Source organism: Microtus ochrogaster, chromosome 4 (assembly GCF_000317375.1).
Source record: "Microtus ochrogaster isolate Prairie Vole_2 chromosome 4, MicOch1.0, whole genome shotgun sequence".
Lineage (NCBI taxonomy): Eukaryota > Metazoa > Chordata > Mammalia > Rodentia > Cricetidae > Microtus > Microtus ochrogaster.
In genome coordinates this window covers 44,764,829-44,786,646 of record NC_022011.1, presented here as the reverse complement: position 1 = coordinate 44,786,646, position 21,818 = coordinate 44,764,829, and the positions used below count along the sequence as shown (strand labels likewise).

The following is a 21,818-nucleotide window of genomic DNA, read 5'->3' as shown; positions in this document are numbered from 1 at the left end:
AACTAGCTCTGTAGACCAGGCTGGTCTCGAACTCACAGAGATCCGCCTGCCTCTGCCTCCCGAGTGCTGGGATTAAAGGTGTGCGCCACCATCGCCCAGCTCCTGGAACTCTCTGTAGACCAGACTTCTCTTTGCTCACTCAGTGAGATCCCCGTCTCTGCCTCGTGAGTGCTGGGATTAAAGGCATATACCACCACTGCCCAGTGTAATCAACTTTAAAAAAATTTTATATGTTTATTTTGTACATTATTTTACACATGCATTGTGTGGGGAATATGTGAATTCAGAGGATAAATTGTGGGAGTTGGCTCTTTCCCCCCTGAGGATTCTGGGAGTAGAACTCAGGCTGTTGTCAGTCATGGTGGCAAGCACCATCTTGCCTACATGTGTAGTAAGTCACCACATGTGAAATTTGTCCTTTGTCACCTGAATCTCCACACTTGACACAGTGACCTCCACTTCTGTCTGCAATGCTGCAAATAACAGCTTCATATTTCTATGGCTAGATAATAGTGCATGCACACTTTGTCTGTCTGTCCACAAGACCCTGGTTGGCTGCCTTGGCACCGTCGCCTTGTACTTGGGTGTGGCCCCGTTGAGCACTCCAGCCATGCGCGGTGACCATCTGCACTCTTCCTTGGTGCCTCCAGCTCATGCAGCAGCTGCTGCTTCTTCACACCATCTCCAACACCTGTGGGTTTTTTCCTTCTTTCTTTCCTGTAATTAGTGATTGTGACGGGGTGAGAGGGTGTCATAGCAGTCAGTTTTGATATGCATTTCCCATTAATGGAGAATTTGGGGTCAACATATACTTGAGGTCCTGTGAAGTTCTGGTTACTCTGAAGTGGCTTAAATTCAGGTTCCTCTCTTAGAGGACTTGTGGTCTATCCTGAGGGAAGGATGCTGTTATTGGGCCAGAGCAGACTCATCCATATCGGTTTAGAGGAGGGGGATCCCACAACAAAGAAAGGGATGTGGCAAGAAGGCACCTGTGGGTCAGCTCCCCTCATGGTTGTGGCTGCTCACTGCTCCCGAGGTATAACGCTAATCCTGGGCAGGACATGGCGCTGAGGGTTCTCACTGATCTTGGGCAGTGACCACGGGAAGTTTTTGGCCATTTGTTGTCTAAGTTGTTACGTGGGTTTGGCTATGAATGGGCGTGGCGCTCCTTGTACTGAGTCAAATATCCTGGTGTGCCAGGGCCTCCTCAGAGCTGTGGGCTAGGATGTGAATGAGGAAGGGTGGCTGTGAGGAGAGAAAGGACCGTCTTTCCCTGAGGGAAAAAGTGCCAAGATGGCGAGAGGAATGTCCTTACACATGAATACCACGCTCAATTTGCACTTTTAAAATTCAGATTGATTTGTGTGTGCTCAGGTGCCATGGTGTGCATGCGGAGGTCAGAGAACAACTCCAGCGTGGGTTCTGGGCATCAGGCCTTGAGGCTCGTTCAGCAGATGCTGTGACTGTCTGCAGCCCCCTCTGCATTTCTTAAGGGCCTTTCCTGGCACACACTGTGCTCATCCACTCCTGCAGCAGTCTCAGGAATAGTCAGTGTTGGCTAATGGAATAAAGGGTGGTAAAACCTGGTTTGTGCCAGAGCTGACGCATGTGCCTTTGATGTATGTGTTGGGGGAGACGCAGCTCTGTCTGCACAGATGTGATGTCAGTGGCTGTGTCTCGACTTTTGTTTTTTTTGTTCCTGTTGTAATTGGTTGTTGCTCCCCGTGCTTTATGTTCTAAGGTCACGTTGTAGACATCTGTCTTAAACATCATCTTATTGAGTGCAAAATACCTCCCAGATACACTGATGTGTTCTCCTAGCCTGAGTAGCTTCAGGACAGAATCACAGAGTAGCAGACCTCACTATGCCATCGCCTCCCAGTCACCTTGTATTAGACTACCTGTGAGGCCATTAAGGATACATCCACGATTGTAATGCCCAGTGGATTTGCTTTCAGTGTTGGGACCTGCACAGGCTGCAGGTTCAGCATCTCTAGGCGAGGCTGAGTATGGAGCAGAAGGTGCTCAGTCTTGGTCTCAGTTTCGATGAACACAGAGCTCACAAATCCTGGAGGAGCACTTAGTGCTGGAAGGAATGATTTCGTGAATTAACAAGAGACAAGGAGCATGCTAAGAGACAGGGAAAGGGTGGAAGCTGCTTCCCTGTCCTTCAGGCTTTGTCTGAGTGGAGAGGAGTTGTCCATGCAGTTTCTCACCTGCATCTCGCCCTGGTGCATGGCTAGTCCTCTCCAGGTGCTGCTCTTTCCTCTACCTGGCTCCGAGGTCACTTTGTCTTGATGGGGTTTGTTCTCCTGACGTGGCACCTGTGGCTCAGGTGGGCTGTGCACCCCCATTCGTCTCATTTATTAGCCTTTCGTGTGAGCTAGAAATCGGGAGTATTGTTTTCTGTCATGGAGAGTTGTCCTTGACTTGGAGAGCGACCGAGTGTGTCAGGATCTATTTATAGTATGGCCATGGCAGCAGACTCCAGCTTGTCTCATCAGCAAGTCATTAATGGGGGTGGGGTAGCCCAGGCTATCCGCAGAGCCAGCCACCTGGGACGAGCACCTGTGGGTAAATGCTGAGGGCATTTTCCTTGGACAGTCCAAGAGTGTCTTTACATCCAGGATGCCCCTGATTACTGTAGGTGTCCTCTGAATTGGAAGGCTGGTGCTGACCTCCTCTTTTTCATTCCAAAGGCAAATCGGGAGCGGTGCCGAGAAAATTTCCTTACTAGATGACATTTCATCGCAATGTCCGATCGTTTGGGGCAAATAACCCAGGGCAAGGATGGGAAAAGCAAGTACTCGACTCTCAGCCTGTTTGACAAGTATAAAGGCAGATCAGTAGGCGCGGCCAGATCCTCAGGTAAGGAAGGGCTGGCCAGGTGGCTGTCCCTGCGGACAGTCAGCAGGGCTGCTGGGCGGAGTGACAGCGGCCTTTCCCTCTTAGTTGCCCGGTTCTGATTTGTGGAACCTGGTGGAACTAGTTCATGTTGGACTTGTTGCTACCCACAAGGCCTTCCTGGGGGTTCTTGGGTTGTAGCCAGGCCATCGTCTGGTGCAGGGTGGTCACTGTGGGCTGAGCTTTCTGGGTCTGGCTCCTCCCCGGGGGTGCTCATGCCAGCTGCCTCCTGCCACGGAGTTCCTGCCTGTGCAGTTCAGTGGCCCTTTGTCTCTGTAATCTGGGGAGGAGCTGGCAGGGCCCAGAGCGACTGCCAGGCACTTACTGCCAGGCACTTCGTCGGCTTTGTCTTTCTTACTTGGAGGCTGAGCAGAGGTGCGAATTGGCCTCTTTCCTCCTGTGAGGTTTGTGTTCTGTCCCATGTACTTTTCCTTGCAGTTATTCCTAGACATGGCTTACAGAGTCTTGGGAAAGTTGCCACAGCCCGGCGTATGCCACCGCCTGCAAACCTGCCAAGCCTGAAGTCTGAAAACAAAGGAAACGACCCCAACATCGTGATAGTACCCAAGGACGGGACAGGATGGGCCAACAAGCAGGACCAGCAAGACCCAAAGAGGTGGGTTAGTAGAAGGGTGTTGACCAGGGGTTGCAGGGGTGGGTATGTGTCCCATCTGCTCTGTAGGAAGAGGAGGAGCTGGGAATAAGAAGCATGGCCAGGCATCCTCTGACTGTGTGCACTTTGATCCTTGCCTTTGAGCTGATGGGTAGCATTTCCCTGGATAACCATACCCCGCAAGGGATTGTGGGCAGCGATTCAGACTGTCCCCAGAGAGCCACTAGGTTGGGGCTAGGGCCCTGTGTGCTCCATGTTGGGAGAACGTAGCTTGGCAGCTGCAGCCTTAAGAGACTCAAGTCCTGAGTCGCGTGTCTCTAGAGACAGCAAAGGCACTTGGGCCACACGAGCCCTCAGATGATGAGCCGCCTTTGATCTTGAGCCTCTGTGTGTCTTGATCTCTTCCTCTCGTCTGGGGAGGGGCTCCAGAGGCAAAAACCTCCTGCTGGAGCTTGCTACTGAGTGTGAAAACTAAGACCCAAGACAGTCTGGCTTCCCCCACCCTCGTCCCTTGCATCCGCTGTGGTCCCTGTATGCTGACATAGGGAACCAGACAGTGAGCGAGAGTGACCAGCATGCAGTGTGCCATCCAGTCCCCCATCTTTCAAGCTTGTGCTAGAAATGGCCCTGAACTCTGGGAAAGATGTCGCTGCAATGTGACAAAAAGGAGGTACAGTGTGAGGGAGCCACGCAGCCCCTCGACATACTGTGGAAGAGTGTGAAATGGGTCCTGAGCTGTTTAAACAGTTTGCAGTCAGGGATGGTGGTGCACACTTTTAACCCCAGCGCTCAGGGAATAGAGATGGGCAGATCTCCGTGAGTTTGAGGCCAACCTGGTCTACATGGTGCATTCTAGGTCAGCGAGGGCTAAATGGAGAGACCCTGTTTCAAACAAAACAATATTTTGCAGGCAGTTTGTGAGGTGTGCTGTTAATTGTCAGGTAGAACTCGATCTTCAGATTGGACTTCCGTGCTGTTTCTAGTCAGACCAGTTTTGATTTGTTGGGACTTGGGGGGATTAGTTCATTTCTGAGCCTTCAAGGGGAATAGTCCCTGGCACCAGGGATGGCCACCAGGGCACTGTGGTACACCCATGGGATAACAACTTGGCACAGAGGGCACAGCACATGCTAGCTGTTTTTGTCGTCCACCAGCTCTGTGATGAAGCAGATGGGGCTCAGTTCAGCAGGAGCTCTGCAGAGAGAGGAGGCCACCTTCCAGGGAGGAGGCTACCCCATTGCCTTGTCTTCTTGGGAGGACTTGGAGCCTAGATTTGGGGATACAGAGGTGCCACTACCTGAAAGCTTCTGTTTTAGGTTAGAAGGTGGTGTGAGAGGAGGACCAGTGGCTTTCATTTTGTCATTCTCGTGACTATGGTCAGGTGAACTTGGAGCAATGTGTCTGTGGATTCCCTGGCAAACTCTGCCCTCACCAAGTGGGCAGCTACCATGCCTAAGGCTGTCAAGTTCAAGGTGCTGAGGCAGAGTGGAAGGCTCCACACACCCACCCTATTTCCTCTCAGACCGGGGGTGTGTGTGTGTGTGTGTGCACACTGCAGCCTGCATGGAAGACACCTGGTGATAGCTTTTAAATTGTAAGAAATCTTGGATCCGACAGCGTCATCCGTATGTGATATGACTCTGTTAGCAGAGAGTGCCCAAAGACCTATGTGTGTGTAAAATGTATGTGGCAGTTCTCTCTGTAATGGGGGAGAATGAGGAGCTGATTAATTTATGGCCCATACAACTGCAGTTAGTCATCATTAAAGGTAGCTTATGTGTGTAGAAAAGCTCTAATAGACTGGAAAAAGAGATTGTGGAATCATATACAAGGGCTGTCATGTGTTAAAATTTTTAACATGTATAGGAAAATCTGTGAGAATCAGAGTTTATGTCCGGAGAATGAGATGGTAGTGTCTATTATTGATGTTTACAAATTTTCTTTTACTGAGAGCGTGCATTTTTTTTTTTTTTAATTCACTGAAGCATGATAGAAGTCCATTGAGTCTCAAATCAGGGCAGCTTAGTCAGGAGCTCAGGTCCCCCCCCCCCCACCGGTGACTCAGTTTCTCCATTGGTAGATCTTCTATTGCTTCCTTTTAAGTTCATTTGACAACTGTGAGAAGCAAACAGCAGACTGCCCCATGTCCTGGGCAGTGTCATTGCATCAGCCCAGAACATGGGTCGCCTCTTCTCAGAGTCACTGCTGTGGCTGCAGATGCCCTGTGTGGCGTCTGACCCCGCCCTGCATCCTGCCCTCTTCTAGTTCCAGTGTGACAGCCTCTCAGCCGCCGGAGTCGCAGCCGCAGCCGGGTTTGCAGAAATCTGTCTCCAATTTGCAGAAACCGACACAGTCAATCAGTCAGGAGGTAAGTTCTGGGAACCCTGCCCGTCGGGTCCCTGCTGAGTCCTGCTGGGTGCCGTTTGGGAAAGGACAGAGACCCAGGGCTGAGCACAGGCGTTTGCTTGCTTGCTTGCGTGCGGATTGATTTGTCATGAGCAGGTCACTTGGGCTGACTCCAGGCTGGCTCAGTGCCTCCTAATGTGCTCTGTGGACACTAGTTTCATGAGGATTCAGAAGTGTCAGGCTGCAGAAATGCCCCGTTGTCGGGTGAGTTTGAAAATACAACCAGCTAGCCATGCTGCCACACGTGGAGAGAAGGTCTTACTACGTAGCCCTGGCTGGCCTGACCTGGCCATGTAGACCAGGCTGGTCTCAGGCTCTCGAGATCTGTCTGCCTCTGCCTTGCTTTTGTTAGGATGCTTTTACCACCATACTGTTGTGTCGCCCTCACGATGTATGGCTGTCGCCTGCTGTGACTGGAAGGGTGTGTGTCAGGGGAGCCTGTGGCTCCTCCAGGACCCCCTCCTTTTCAGCACTAAAGATTCCTGTTTCCATCAGATTCCATACACACTGGCCGCAATCCCTCGGGCCTGTGAAGTCACAGTGTGGAAGTTGAATTCCTTTTCTTTTCCAGATTTAAAGTCAAGTGGGATTATAACTCCTGGCACTTCAGACTTAGCCATGTAGAGCTTGGCAAACCCATTTGTGCCCCAGCCCTGACTCTGAAGCCTGGAGAGGGTCCTTGGCACCTCTCTAAGAAGGGTGTGGGATCCGACAGTTTTGGCCAGTGGAGGAGGGACCCTGTGACACTGGTCATTCCATCTAGCACTCAACTCTTCTTTGATGCTCTGGGGTTCTCTCTGTAACTTAAGGGGAAGGAAGAGGCACTGTGTGACTTAGTACTTTTAAAAGGCCTTGAGAGTTACAGTCCTGCTTTTGAAATAGAAATCGCCAGCATTATTGGCATCCCTCCATTAATGTTCCTAGTAAGGGCTGGGGCTATAGACATGGGGGAGGTGTGTGGTTCCAGTTGGCACCAGCTCTGGTGTGCCCCTCTGCTTACAAGAGGCCATCCAGGCCCAGCTGCATGCTCTACTGCCCCTTGGGTATGTCCTGTGTGCTCAGGAGACCTTTGCAGACTTGACACAGTACCTAGTGAAGCCCTTGTTGTTGGTGCTTAGGGCTAGCAGACATAGGCAGACATTTTCTGCATGGTAGCAGTGGGTAAGGCTAGGTCCCATCACTAGTGCTATGCCTGTGTCACTCATTCTCATCCCGTCTGGGTTCTGACCAGACCCTTTCAGAGGCATGGTGGGATTTCACTTGATCCACCAGTTGCTAGCCTTATGAACTTTCAGCAAAGGCTGCTATAGTAGGGCCAAGGCTGAGGCAGGCAAGTGTGGATTAGTAGAAGAGGAAGGCCACTCAGGGAGCCAGGCTGTGAAGGCCAGCAGCTATCACGTGGTCGGGCAAGTTCCTCAGTTATCCCTGGCAGATTGACATACGTGCTGAAATTGGGGATGGAGCATGACAACTCTGCTCTGTGTGGGCACGGGACAGCCTGGCAGTGTTTGCAGAGTTCGGCATGAGGGCGGTGTGGGTTGAGTCGTCTGTGCTTGTTGATCAGCTGTGCTGCTCTGGGTCCCAAGCTCCGGACTCTGCCTGGGACAGCTGAGAGCCCCAAGAGTGGATGTCTGTCTTGTGTGTGAGGCCTGAGTATAAAATGAAGCCCTCACCCCACCATTTCTCTGCTCAGGGCCCACAAGTGCCAGGCCAGTGCTTTGCCAGCGAGCACTGCTCCAGCTCTGAGTGCCACATTCCAAGGCGCTCAATTGCACAGCAGGTAGCTGAGGTGCTCTCCTTGTTTTCTTCCTCTTAGAACACAAATTCAGTGCCAGGTGGACCAAAGTCATGGGCACAGCTGAGTGGAAAGCCAGTCGGACACGAAGGTGGTAAGTGATGGGCGTGGCTCTGGTGGGCTGAATTTAATATTGGCTATTGGAAATATTCTTCTTGAACTGGGCAGAAGAACCCCAACTCTGTCCCTGCTGGTCCTTCAGGCAGCTATGCTGCTTGGGGTAATTATGGCCAGTGTCACGTTGCTGCCCAGCTGCTTCTCCCTCCTTGACCTTGCACTAGCCCCAGAGGAGAGAGCAGCTCCTTACAGATATTCATCAAGAGCCTTTGAGGACTGGGTGGGATTGGTTACTGTGAGTGTCCTGACTGGCAGTAAGATTGAAAATGCCGTCAGTCCATGTGGAGTGTCCATGGAGACAAAGAGGAAGGGGTGATGCCCTGCAGGATAGCGTGTTTAGAGTAGTCCAGGAGCTTCCAAGGCAGGCTCTGAGTAGGTGAACTGGTTTGGGGTCGTCCGGTTAGATGGGCATAGTCCTGCAGCTCTGGAGGAGGTGAGCCCAGAGGCAGCAGGTCATTCTTTGTTTGTTTGTAAGGTTTATTTTTTATGTATATGGATGTTTTGTCTGTATACTAGAAGAGGTCATCTGATCCCACGAGACTATAGTTACAGATGGGTATGAGCCACCGTGTGGATGCTGGGAACTGAACTCAGTGCTCTTAACCATTGAGCCATCACTCCAGCTCCTAGCAGGTCGTTTGAGAGCGCCATGAATCAAGATCTTTCTACCTGAAGTCTTCTAGGTTTCCCACATCAGCTGCTGTATTTCTGACAGTGCTGACCATCAGCAGCCCTGGCTGAGGGAGAGTCACAACAGTGCCAGGGGATAGCTCCAAGGCTCAAACTGCAGCCCTGACAGCCTGTTTTACTGTTGTTCTCTGCCCTGGGGTACTCTCCCTCTCCTGTGTGTCCCTGTCCACCAGGGCTCTGCCACACTTGATGTGTGGCTCATGGTGGCTCCAGTGGGTGTGGATGGCAGCACAGAGGACATGCCTCTGGCCGGATCCACTGTGATACAGAGGACAGCCCACATAGAAGTGAATGCCCCAGGGCCTTCCAAGGAGCTCCACTCTGGCTCAGCTGCACGCTGAGAGCCAGTGAAGATAAGTGGTGAAAAGCAGGGAGGGGCAGGCAGCTCCAGGCAGAATGGCTACTGCGGCGTCAGCTGGGTCCTAGCTGTCTGCATTCTCTGTGAAGTTAGGTGTTCTGTGTGTACGCATGCTTCGTGCTCATGTGGGTGTGCAGGCATGTGGTGTGTGTGCATATGTAGCAGGCTTTCTTTTGGACTACCAACCAGCTCCCAATAAAGACATGGGGATTTAATATTATTTATGGATGTTCGCCTTAGATTATGGTTGTTCCACTCGTTCTTTTTTTTCTAAATATTTATTTATTCATTATTTATACAATATTCTGTCTGTGTTATGCCTGCAGGCCAGAAGAGGGGCACCAGACCCCATTACAGATGGTTGTGAGCTACCATGTGGTTGCTGGGAATTGAACTCGGGACCTTTGGAAGAGCAGGCAATGCTCTTAACCTCTGAGCCGTCTCTCCAGCCCCACTCCACTCGTTCTTAAAACTTTATTTTACCTGTTTCTCTTCATCTACGTTTTACCTTGGGGTTTTTTGCCTTTCATTCTGTGTGTCCTACTCCATGTCTGGTTGGTTGGCAACTGCCTGGCTGGCCCCAGGCGTCTCCTCTTTCTCCTTCATTCTCTTCTGCCTTAGTCTCTCTGCCAGGCTGCCCCGCCTATTCCTCTACTGCCCAGCTATTGGCTGTTCAGGTGCCTTAGGCAGGCAAAGTAAAACAGTAGCAGCACATCTTTACATGGTTAAAGCAATATTCCTCAACATAAATAAATGTAACCCATCCTTCCATAGTTAAATATTGCACAAAATGCATATGTATGCGTGTGAAGATCAGGATATTTTTTGAGTGTAATTCCTCATGAGTAATCATGAGTAATGTACCTCATTTTTTGAGACAAGGTCTCTCTGACTTGAAGCTCACTGCCTTAAATTCCTATCTGCTGCAAACACCGTGACCGAAGCCACTTGGAGCAGAAAGGGTTTATTTTAGTTTACAGCCCGTCGTGAATGGAGAGCTCCAAGGGAACTCCTGGCAGGAATCCAGAAATCTGGAGGCTGGAACCGAAGCAGTAGTCAAGGAGGAATGCTGCTCACTGGCTCACTCAGTTTCCTATTTTATATACGATCTGCCCAGGGTGGTCCTGTTCCCCAGTCAGCTGGGTCCCCATCTCACTCGGGAATCAAGAGCACATCCCACACACTTGCCCATTGGCCAATCTTCCAGAGGCATTTTCCTAGTCAAGACCTCCTCTGCTGGCTATAAGTGCACACCATTGTGCCTGGCTGTTGACTATTGTGTGTGTAAGTGCGGATGCACGTGTGCCATGGTGCACACATGGGAGGTCAGAGGACAGCTTCCTGAAGGCTCTTCCTTCGCATCTTCCACCTTGTTGAAGTAGGATCTCATTTCCTGCCATTGCAGTGCGTGCACTGAGCCTACTGGCCCAGGAGCTTCTGGACGATTCTGTCTGCTCCTAGCGAGTGCTAGAATTACAGATCCCTGCCATTGCATCCCAGATTTCCACATAGATGCCAGGGATCTAAACAGTTCATCAAGCATGCATTTCAAGTGCTAGGGCAGAGGTGGAAGGTGTGTGTCCCCTCCATTGTGTGGCCATCTTGGTCACGGATGTAAAGAGCTGGGTCCTGGGATCCTAGAGTGCGGGTGTGAGGCTGCGAGTGAGCTACCCTGATTCTTGTTGCTGTGGTAGAATAACCTCAGCAGAAGTGAGGTTACCTTAGAATTCCAGGAAAGATGGCAGGCACTTTGAGCCGCCTGTCCTGCTGCTCCACAGTCAGGAGCAGAAGACAGTAAATGAATGAATGAATGAGTGAATGAATGATGCGTGCTAGTGCTCAACTTGCTTTTTTACTCTTTTCTTTTTCCTTTTTGGCTTTTGAGGCAGGGTTTCTCTGTGTAGCCCAGGCTATTCACCAGGCTGGTCTCCTGAGTGCTGGTGTTAAACGTGTGCACCACCACTGCCTGGCCGGTTTTCTACTCTTTAACAACCCGCAATTCCATGAACTACCCACAGTAGGTGGGGCTTCCTGCCTGATTAACGTATTCAAAATTATTTCCCACAGACATGCTCAGAAGCCACCCTGATCTAAACAGTCCTGCCTTGAGACCCCTTTCCCAGGTTATTCCAGGTGTGTTGGGTTGACAGTTAAGATCAACCAGCCACCTTTGTAGTTTCTGTTTGTGGAGGGTGAGTTAGCGGTGCCATCATTTGGCAGGCTGCTCCGACCCAGCCCTTTCACAGAGTTTCCTGGCTGAGCCTGTTTGAGTCAGCAGGTGCCTGTGTACTGTACTGAAAACCTAGGGCATGGCTTGTCTGTACAGGGATTAGAGTGACGACAGCGGGCATAGTGTGGGGTTCAGCATGGGCTGCAGAGCCGAGGAGGACTAGGTCCCATCCAGGAAGTTGCAGGATCTGTGTCAAGAGTGACCTTAAGGCAGGGCTGCTCCTGAGGGTTGATCAGTGAGTGATAGTTGAAGAGAGAGATGGCCCTGGGATTACACCGGGACCATGTTCGCAGTGCTAGAAAGGTTGAGGGGAGCTGCAGTGGGGAGGTGTCTGACACTCAGAAGTCATAGACAACAGCCTTGGGGGCATCTCTTGGCCTGGCCTCACAAGAGGCAGTTTTCTTCAGGAGCTGATTTTGCTTATGGACTGTACTTGCTCACCACCTAGGCATACACAAGTGCCGGGTGCCTCCTATGGGGTGGAAAGGGGCATGTGCTGGAGCAGAGGCGATGTCCTGTCTGCTCATCCTGTGTGACCACCTGCCAGCCCCGAGGGAACAGCTGAGGGTGTCACTGTTACTGCTCAGTTGGAGCCACTCCGGGCCATGTGGAGCTAGCAAAGCTGACAGAGATTGGTTGGCTGTCTTGCTCACTCTGTCTTCTTTGCCTCCCTTGACAGGTTTAAGGGGCTCAAGCCGACTATTATCCTTCTCTCCCGAGGAATTTCCGACGCTGAAAGCAGCTGGAGGGCAGGACAAGGCTGGCAAAGAAAAGGGCGCCTTAGATCTGTCGTATGGGCCAGGACCAAGCCTCCGCCCTCAGAGTAAGTGAATGGCAGCTTGTCCCCAGCCCCTCACTGCACCAGACCCCTTTCTTTCTGTCGTTCCAGGTGGGCTCCAGCTGCTGCTCCTGGGTGTTGCTAGCTTGTCAGGGGCACTGCCTCTCTGGCCTGTCCCTCACCCCACTCTCTCATCCCTTTGGCTGAACCTGGTCTTGTTACTGTCCATTTACTAAGCTAAGTTATGCTTCATGGACGCATCCAGGATGTCACTAGCTTAAATAAGTCTGCTTCTATAACCTGATCCAAGCCTCTCTGAGTGCTTCTTGTCACCCCAGGAGCTGTGACAGCCTGGCTTCCACCCTTCCTCAGCCACATCAGAATTGACCAGTGTATCTGCGACAGCCAGCACTGTTGTCCTCTCTGGTGCCAGGGATTGGGGAAGACCCACGTGTGACACATGTGCTGCTTTACCAGTGAGCCTGTAGTGCGAGGTTCTGGCCTTAAGATCTGGGTTTTCTGTCTGGCCCGACCAAGGAAGGTCTTGAAATCCAAGGGGCTTTTGTCTGCCTGCCGTCAGAGGACTGTCCCAAGTCCTCTCCTGTTGATGTACTGCTGATGACAAGTCAGAGGTACTGGCCCTGAAAGCTAAGTGACCACCCTGCCTCTCTGTCGAAACATCGACTTTGCTGAGAGTCCACAGTGCTCAAAGTGGATGGTTGAGTGTTCAGACAGATCCTGCGCTAAGATGGACCACCCCGTGGGGCTAAAAAGTGTAGAAGTAGGAGCAGCTTCTCGATCAGTTCTTTTTGTTGAGAAGGTGGGAAGCAGATGACTTAAGGGGTAATCTTGGCTTTTCAGGAGGGCAGCAAAGTGTTCCCATCCTGACTGGCTTTTCTCTTGGGGGTGGCAAATGCTAAGTCCTTTTCTGTCTCAGCTCCTAAGCAGAAGAGGACAGAGAGGAGCCTGGGATGTTCCTGTGTGGGACACCCCCCCCCACACACACTAGTGCCATTGTATGTAGTTTCTCTTTGTACATTTGTTACCTGCGGGCAGCCGCATCTGCAAGCTACTGTACACTATTATGAAAGTGGAACACGCTCACACTGCTAGTGTTTGTCTTCTGCAGTTGACTTATGAGTTAATCTTAAGTGTGCATAAGAAAAACCAGTCAGGCCAGATGTGGTGGTACACACCTTTAATAAGCCCAGCACTTGGGAGGGAGGCAGGTGGATCTCTTGAGTTCGAGGAGAGCCTGGTCTACATGGCAAGCTCCAAGCCAACCAGGAATATATAGTGATTCAAAGAGGAAAAGCCCGTCTGTGTTGGGTCTGGGAGAATTCCTCCTTTGGTGAGTGGGCTCCTGTAGGCATTGTCATGTGGCTGTGAGAAGCACACCACAGGGGGAGAGAGCTGTCAGGTTTGGAAGTTTGTTGTTGTTGATTTTCTTCTTCTCTGAGACAGGGTTTTTCTGTAGCTTTGGAGCCTGTCCTGGAACTAGCTCTTGTAGACCAGACTGGCCTCAAACTCACAGAGATCCACCCACCTCTGCCTCCCGAGTGCTGGGATTAATGGCGTGCACCATCGCCGCCTGGCTAGGTTTGGAAGTTTTTAAAAATTTTATTTCGTGTGTGTCTTTGTGGGGGTCGGGATGACCATGGGAGCTGATTCTCTTTTTCCTACCACGGGGTCCTCGGGATGGAACTCAGGTCATCCTCACTGAGGCACCATACGAGCTCCATCCTCGGGTGTTTACCTGTGAACCGTGTGTGCTCTTGCTTGCTGCATGTGATCACATGGTACCAGCATTTCAAACTGAGACTCAGTGGGCAGCTCTGCGGCTCAGACTGGCTGTGGTAGAGTGAGCCTGTCAAGAGTCACGCTGGCCTGCATGGATGGGTCAGTGCTAGCTGAAGGAGTGAGTCAGGCTGTCCTGCCCTCTGGGTGAGGGTGGTGTCAGCCATGGGGAGCAGTGTGTTTCTCTGAAACAGAGGTCTCTGTATTTCTCAGGCATATATCTGAAGCCTTTCAAAAAATTCTAGCTTTCTGCTCCCCACTTACCCTAACAGAACTTGATTTTTTTTGTCTTTTCCTTGTGTTTGGTTTTTTTTTTTTCTTGTTTGTTTTTTAAGGTTTATTTATTATGTATACAGTGTCCTACCTACAGGCCAGAAGGGGCACCAGATCTAATTACAGATGGTTGTGAGCCACCATGTGGTTGCTGAGAATTGAACTCAAAACCTCTAGAAGAGCAGCCAGTGCTCTAAGCCTCTGAGCCATCTCTCAGCCTGTTTTTTAAAGTAAGTGGTAGTGTCCATTGATCTCAGAGCTTTAAAAATCTCCTCCCCCTTTCTCCTCCTCTTTTGTCCCTTTCCAATTTACAGATGTGACAAGCTGGAGGGAGGGTGGTGGACGAAACATCATTTCTGCCACGTCTCTGAACGCCTCCCCAACAGAGCTGGGCAGCAGGAACTCCAGTGTAGGAGATGGAGCCCCCTCTTCGGCATGCACCAGCGATTCTAAGGACCCCTCTCTCCGCCCGGCCCAGCCCATCCGCAAAGGGGCCTCACAGTTCATGGGACATATTTACCAGCCTCCCACTTACCATGACATGCTTCCTGCTTTTGTAAGTCTTCAGAGCATCTTGTCCCAAAGCTAAGTGTTCTTTCTGTCTACCAGGACTGGCTCACTGTTGCTCACAGTTGCTCAGCCTGAGCTCTCTCTCACAGTAGTCAGAAACCACAGTGACCTACAACAAAAATCAAATCTTTTGTCTTTTTCAAATCTACTGCCTCTGGCTTCTTCTGCCTCTGTGGCTTGGATGGTGTTGTAGCTTTGATTCTTCAGAAAAAGGAGAGATGAATATTCCTAGCCTAATTGAACCCAAGGCAGATAGGGCAGTGTGCTGGGATTCAGGAGAAACTCTCTTCAGCCTTTTCTATGGTGTCCCATCCATTTTCTACTTTTCAAGTGAAATCTTAATTATTTATTTATTTATTTATTTATTTATTTATTTATTTATTATGTATTTATTATGTATACAGTGTTCTGCCTGTATACCAGAAGAGGACTCCAGATTGCATTACAGATGGTTGTGAGCCACTAAATGGTATTGGGAATTGAACTCAGAACCTAAGGTAGAGCAGCCAGTGCTCTTAACCTCTGAGCCATCTCCAGCCTCCCGAGTGAAATCTTATTTAACATGTAACTGGGGCCAGTGCCAGACAGTCATACTCTGACGTTTATGTTTCAGATGTGCTCACCACAGTCCTCAGAGAACCAGGGTACGGTGGAACGAAGCTCCTTTCCCCTCCCTCATCTCCGCCTGGAACCCCGTGTTCCTTTTAGACAGTTCCAGATGAATGACCAGGATGGGTAAGACTGAGGCTGTGGTCATCTGTGTTGCATGACAGCTCATGCATGAATGTGCTCTGTGCTCTGGAGATAGAGAGCATCCAGGTGTTGGGTGGTGGCTCCTGCAAGGAGCCTCGCCGTAGGGGCAAGCCCCTCCGCCCCAGGAGTTTGACAGTGCTGTGGATGAAACTGGACCCTGTCTAGAATGTTTTTAAGTGTCTGTTGCATATTTTTTTCTAAAAGGAAGTAATGCAGACTCAGATACCAGAGTGCAAGGTGCAGCCTGGTTTTGGAAAGTGACTGCTTCCCTCTGTAAATCATGGGAGCCTATCATTCTTTTCTGTCTCAGGAAAGAACGGCCAGGCTTGGCACGCCCCGTGCGCCCACTGAGGCAGCTGGTGGAGCGGGCACCACGGCCCACTATCATCAACGCAGAGAACCTGAAGGGCCTGGATGATCTGGATACCGATGCAGATGACGGCTGGGCAGGTGGGTGGCACCAGTGCGCACTGTATTTGTGCTGTCGGACTAGAGGCACTTCCTGCCAGGTCTGTGCTCCTAATGTAGAGCTGTGGGAGAGTGCCCTTGAGCTTTTAAAAGAACGTCTGGAATTACAGGCATTTACACTGGCTAGAAATCCTCCATCCCATGCTGAGGATTAAACCCACGTGTGCTGTGCTGTGCTCATACAGTTTCAAAGAGCTCCCGCCCCTTTAAAAAGAAGGTTTCTTAAGTTACGATTATTTATTTTTGGGGGTATTTGTGTGTGTGTGGTTTATATTCTTGTGTCATGGCACACATATGGTCAGAGGATGTCTTGGAAGTTGCTTTTCTTTCTGCCACGGGCGTCCTGGGTCACAACCTTGGGGACAGGCACTTTGACTATCTGAGCTGCCTTGCTGCACCAAGCCTTGCCCTTTTTGAGGCACAGTCTTGCTGTGTTGCCCAGACTGACCTTGAACTCTGTTTTACTTCAGCCTTCTAAGTGCAAGGGTTACAGGTGAGTGGTACCCACCCTCCCTACATCTTAACCCTGAACCATTGCTTTAGTCCAGCTCTTCTAAACCTGTGGGCCTTGACCTTTTGGGAGTCGCAGTGTTAGGAAAGTTGAACCACTGTTAGCCCCTGTTTTGGGTTCTTAGAAACAGGATGTTATGTACGCCAGGCTGGTCTCATGCCCAGGTTTGGGACCTCATTTTCCCACCTACTCAGTACTAGAATGACTGGCGCTCCTCCTGCTCCACTGTCTGTAAAATCTTGGCCCAATGGGGTTCATACAGTTATACAATTTCTAGTCTTTTTTTTTTTTAATTATTTTATATTTGAGTGCTTTATTGACTTCTTACAAGAAGAGAGTATTGGATTCCAATATAGATAGCTGTGAGCCACCATGTGGTTGCTGGAAATTGAACTCATGATTCTCTGGAAGAGTGGTCAGTGCTCTTAACCACTGAGCCATCTCTCCAGCCCCATGGTTTCTATTCTTACCTGACATTTTAATATTTTTCAGCATTTTTATATGTATGAGTAGTTTCTTTTCTGTTTGTTTTTGTTTTTAGTTTCTCTGTAGCTTTGGAGCTCGTCCTAGAACTAGCTCTTGTAGACCAGGCTGGCTTCGAACTCACAGGGACCCATCTGCCTCTGCTTCCCAGGTGCTGGGATTATGCTATAGCTGAATTGCCCACTGACCGCCATAGTCCAAGTGAATGGACAGGCCTGTCCTCTATGTGCAGCGACAGTCATCAAACCACCATGGTGTACTCAGGCCTCACATTTGAGCGCCATCTATCCGGGCCAGTGGGATACAAATGGTGTTCCCTGATAAACCTAAGGGAGAGGAGAATTAAAGGCGAGCATCGCCACCGCCTGGTTTATATCAGATGTTTCTGTGATATGTCTGTGTACTGTGTACTATATGTTATCCATTTTGAAGTCTTATTAAGAATGGTTTCTTAAGCCAGGTGTGGTGGCTTAATCCTGCACTTGGGAGGTAGAGGCAGGCAGATCTTTTGAGTTTGAAGCTAGCCTGGACTACAGAGCAAGTTCCAGGACACCCAGGGCTACACAGAGAAACTGTCTGGAAAAAAGCAGAGAGAAAGTATGTAGTGGTAGTAGTGGTACCAGAGGTCTGGCTGCTCTTACAGGGAACCTGTATTCTTTTTCCTTAACCCTTACAGTTCTTAATCGTCTGTAGGATCCAACACCCTCTTCTGGTCTCTACAGACAAGCAAAACTCACATACATACGCGCACGAACACATGCATGAGCACACACACACACTCATACACATACAACTTATCCTAGTATGGTGGTACAGGCTTTTAATTCCAAAAACTTCAACAGAGGCGGGTGTATCTCTGTGAGTTTGAAGCCAGCCTGGTCTAGAGAGTGAGTTTCAGGATAACCAGAGCTACACAAAGCAACGCAAAGAACAAAAACAAAACAAAAAAACCAAAAGCAAAACTAGGGGTCAGGCATGGCTAGAGAGATAATGCAATGGTTAAAAGCATTTACTGTTCTTGCAGAGGACCTGGGTTCAGTTCCTAGCACCCACATCAGGTGACTCACATACACCAGGAACTCTAGTTCCTCTGTATCGGAAGCCCACTGACCCCCCCCCCCAGCTCCTGCATGCCAGTGGTACACATAAACTCATGCAGGCATACACACATCCATAATAAATAATTAATATACTTTATTTAATAGGCTGGAGAGATGGCTCAGTGGCTATGAGCATCTCCTGTTTAGGAGGACCCACCTCTGACTCCAGCTCAAGGGCATCGGGTGCCCTCTTCTGGCTTACAGGGGTATCATATTTATTCACCAAGATATACATGAGTGAAAATAAAACCTCTAAATCACCTTTTGCCTCCAGTCTGAATATTCTTTGCCTCCCTTAAGGGTAGTGATATTCCCTGGTGTCCATTAACACTTCACACGTTCCTGTTTGAACTGGTTTGACACCCATGTAAATCCTTGTCTGTGTTTGAATGCTGTTATTTCCTTGAACCTGTTCAGCTAAGCCAGTTATAGTATATCTTAAACTCTGAGAACATGAGCTTTCCACCTCGTTTCTCTGCAAGTTTGATTCCTCAGATTCTTTACTGGTCTCTGCAAATTTGGACTCAACCCTGGCAGTGTTTACCAAGTGCCTGCTTCTGTGTCAAGGTCAGCCACTCAATCTTGATTCTTGAGTTCCAGAGTCCCAGTGAATCTGCTAGGTCTCTCCTCTAGTGTTCTGTAGTTGTCAGCAGAGAGAATCTTTCTTATTTCAAAGATTTTGTTTATTTGTTTATTTGGTTTTTCAAGGCAAGGTTTTTCTGTAGCTTTGGAGCCTGTCCTGGTAGACCAGGCTGGTCTCGTAGACCAGGCTGGTCTTGAACTCACAGAGATCCACCTGTCTCTGCCTCCTGAGTGCTGGGATTAAAGCACACCAGAAGAGGGCACTAGATCTCATTGCAGATGGTTGTGAGCCACCAGGTGGTTGCTGGGAATTGAACTCTGAGCCATCTCTCCAGTCCCCTGATTCATTATATTTTTGATTGTATATCTGTGTGTGGCTATGTGCACGTGATTACAGATACTCTATATGTCCAGAAGAGGGTACCAGATTCCTTGGAGCTGTAGTTTATAGACAGTTCCTGGTTACCAGACTTTAGTTCTCTGTAAGACTAATACATAATTAGTCTTAATTGCTGGGCCATGTCTCAGCTCAGTAGAGAGGATCACAGTGTTTTCTGGTCATTTTATTCATGGATAGAAGGCCTGCTTAGTATGTGTTAGGAAGGCGCTGAGTTCAATTGCTGCTTATATGTGCGTCCCTCCCCCACCCCAAGACATATACAGGCTAGAGGTATTGGGAGGGGAGGGAAGCACATAGGCTCGGTAGCCCCTGTACCTTGTTTTGTTTGGGTGTGACTTGGCCTGGCTGTGCTGTATTAAACTTCTCTGGCTGTGCGTTTGCACACTCCTGTCTTTACATCTCTTGGGCTTCTGGCGCATTTGCAAACATGTTGGCATTTAATCTTTTGGCTTTGCAGGCCTGAGGATGGTTTCTAGTTGGTTCTTGCCTTGAATCTCTTTGCTTCATTAATGTTGTTGTTCTTTAATTAGCTCATTTGTTTGTGTGTATGTTGTGTGTGCTGTGGGTGTGGTATACAGTATGTGGTTTGGGTGCGTTAGAGGCCACAGGTTGAAACAGGATTTCTTCCTCTCTTTACCTCATACTTTTTTGATACTAGATGTATTTATTTTCTGAGTATGACCGCTTGGCCAGCATTCATATATTCCATCCATTTGTTGGGCCCCCTAGAACTGGGGTTGCAGATGATTTTGAGTCACCACATAGGCGCTGGGAACTGAACCCTAGTCTCGTGAGAGCAACAAGGGCTCTTGCTGCCCAGCCATCACTTCAGTCCCCACCTTACTTTTGAGACGAGGTCTTTCACTGGACTGGATGTTCTCCATTTGCCCCCGGCTGACTGGCCAGAAAGCCCTTGGGTGTGGAGTTACTGAGACATCTAGCTTTCCTGTGCTTACTGACAGCCGCATCTCCCCAGTTTCCCACATTCACGCCAAATGGCACTCTACTGTGTGGACCTGCCTGTGTCCATCAGTGCCTGTGCCAGCCAAGGTGGGATTAGGACCGCTCTAACAGTGTCTGTTGGGGAGGTGGAGTGCCGTTGTGATTATGCACATCTTCCTTTCCTTCTCCTTGAATTATAGTGTCAGGCTGGTTGTGGTGGTGCATGCCTGCAACCCCAGCACTCTGAGGGCAGGCCAGGAGAACTGAGTTTGTGAGAGTCTGGGTTACACAGGGAGAATGTCTTTTGTCTTGATTTAAAACTTGTCTGTCGAGCCGGGTGGTGGTGGCGCACGCCTTTAATCCCAGCACTCGGGAGGCAGAGGCAGGTGGATCTCTGTGAGTTCGAGACCAGCCTGGTCTACAAGAGCTAGTTCCAGGACAGGCTCCAAAACCACTGAGAAACCCTGTCTCGAAAAAAGCCAAAAAAAAAACCAACAACTTGTCTGTCAGAGGGTTAGTATTGCCAGCCATTCGCCCTTAGTGGAGCCCAATGCTCTCCCTCCCTGGTACCTGCAGGATTTGTGCAGGGGCGGCAGCCGGTTGGGGTGCGAAGCCCATCACCTAGGTCTGGGCACTTCAGGCTCAACTTTCAGACTGTCTTGTGGTACCCTGGGAGACATTGTCATCTTCATGCCTTCTCATCTTTCTGGCCCCTCTTGCTGTTGCAGGGCTCCATGAGGAAGTAGACTATTCTGAGAAACTGAAGTTCAGTGATGATGAAGATGAGGAAGAAGTTGTGAAGGATGGAAGGTCAAAGTGGTAAGTCTTTCAATACTAACTCCTTACATGGTGTTCACTGTGCTAGGAGCAGTTCTTGGTTTCCATAGCAACATGCAGTTTCAGGGATGAGGTCTGCTGAAGAAAGCATGCTGTGGTGGGTCAGGCTTTGCACCCACGCCTGTGCCCTGGTCCTTGCACCTCTGCCCTTAATCTCCCAGATTGTCAATGGGTGTAGCATCCTGAGAAACTTCTGTGAGAAGCTACCTCAGGTTTGTCTTTGTTAATTCAAGAACTTTCCTGGGCTGGGCCTTCAATAGCACCCTGGGGAGGTGCAGGAGCAGGTGTGTGTGCAGAGCCTGCATCCCTTCCGCCTCCCCCTCCTTTCTCAGATCATCCCATTGGACTAGTTGATGTCCTTTGGAAAACACAACACCGTACTTCAGTTCCTTTAGAATTTGTTTTGTTTTTTGAACATTTATTTTTTTCTGTGTTTTGGCACATATGTGCACGCATGCGTACGTGACTGCAGGTGCCTGCAGAGAATAGAGGCATTGGTGCCTCTAGAGCCAGTGTGCAGATGATTGTGAGTTGCCCTCAGAGTGCAGCAAGTGCCTTTAACCCGTTCGCCTCCTCTCCATCCCTATTTTTGTCTTAGTATTGGTAGTGGCCGCTGACTTGGCGTTTCTGGGGTACTGCAGCGCATCCTGCTTCCAGGATGGACTCAGAGCCTCTGAGTCTCGACATTTTTTGATTTGCTGCATGCATTATTGGCCCTTGGAAGCTCTTCCATTAATCTCTGGGGTTTGGGGACCAGTATCCTTCCTTGTCTGGACCACAGGGGAGAGTCAGTGTGTCTCCTTTCTTTTGGCCTGCCTTTCGTGGCACAGCCTTCACATAGCCTTCCTCATGGGATCCTCGTTTGTGTCTGGTAAGCCAGGACCTTTCTCAGAGGTCAAGTCAGATGTCACCAGCAGTTGTTTTTCTTCCCTTTTTAAACTTGAGACAGGGTCTCACTGTGTAGCTCTGACTGTTCTGGAACTCCTTATGTAGACCAGGCTGCCTCAAACTCAGAGTTCTGCGTGACTCTGCCTTCTGGGATAAAAGGCGTGCTCCACTATGCCATGCTTCAGTAGCAGTTTTTAATCTCTCTGTCTTCTGTGCCTCTCTAGCTGCCTGTCACAGGTGGTGTGCATTCATGTGTGTGTACATGGTAGATGTGGTTAGCTATGCGTGTGTGTCTGGTCTGCGTATGTACATGGTAGGTGTGT

The 21,818-nt window shown here is 49.8% G+C and overlaps 1 protein-coding gene across 7 annotated transcripts in view; it reads left to right on the top strand.

Annotated features, from left to right (window-relative positions):
* The window catches only part of Prrc2b (proline rich coiled-coil 2B), an 82,620-nt gene that overhangs the window by 25,751 nt on the left and 35,051 nt on the right, over window positions 1-21,818 (top strand). For all 7 annotated transcript variants that reach the window (XM_026777906.1, XM_005346086.2, XM_013345849.1 and 4 more), the window contains exons 2-10: window positions 2,700-2,868; window positions 3,343-3,520; window positions 5,783-5,885; window positions 7,740-7,812; window positions 11,793-11,936; window positions 14,276-14,517; window positions 15,145-15,266; window positions 15,595-15,734; window positions 20,499-20,589. In XM_026777906.1, the coding sequence (XP_026633707.1) occupies window positions 2,754-2,868; window positions 3,343-3,520; window positions 5,783-5,885; window positions 7,740-7,812; window positions 11,793-11,936; window positions 14,276-14,517; window positions 15,145-15,266; window positions 15,595-15,734; window positions 20,499-20,589 (1,208 nt within the window). In that variant the 5' untranslated portion in view covers window positions 2,700-2,753. The remainder of the gene's footprint in view (window positions 1-2,699; window positions 2,869-3,342; window positions 3,521-5,782; window positions 5,886-7,739; window positions 7,813-11,792; window positions 11,937-14,275; window positions 14,518-15,144; window positions 15,267-15,594; window positions 15,735-20,498; window positions 20,590-21,818) is intronic.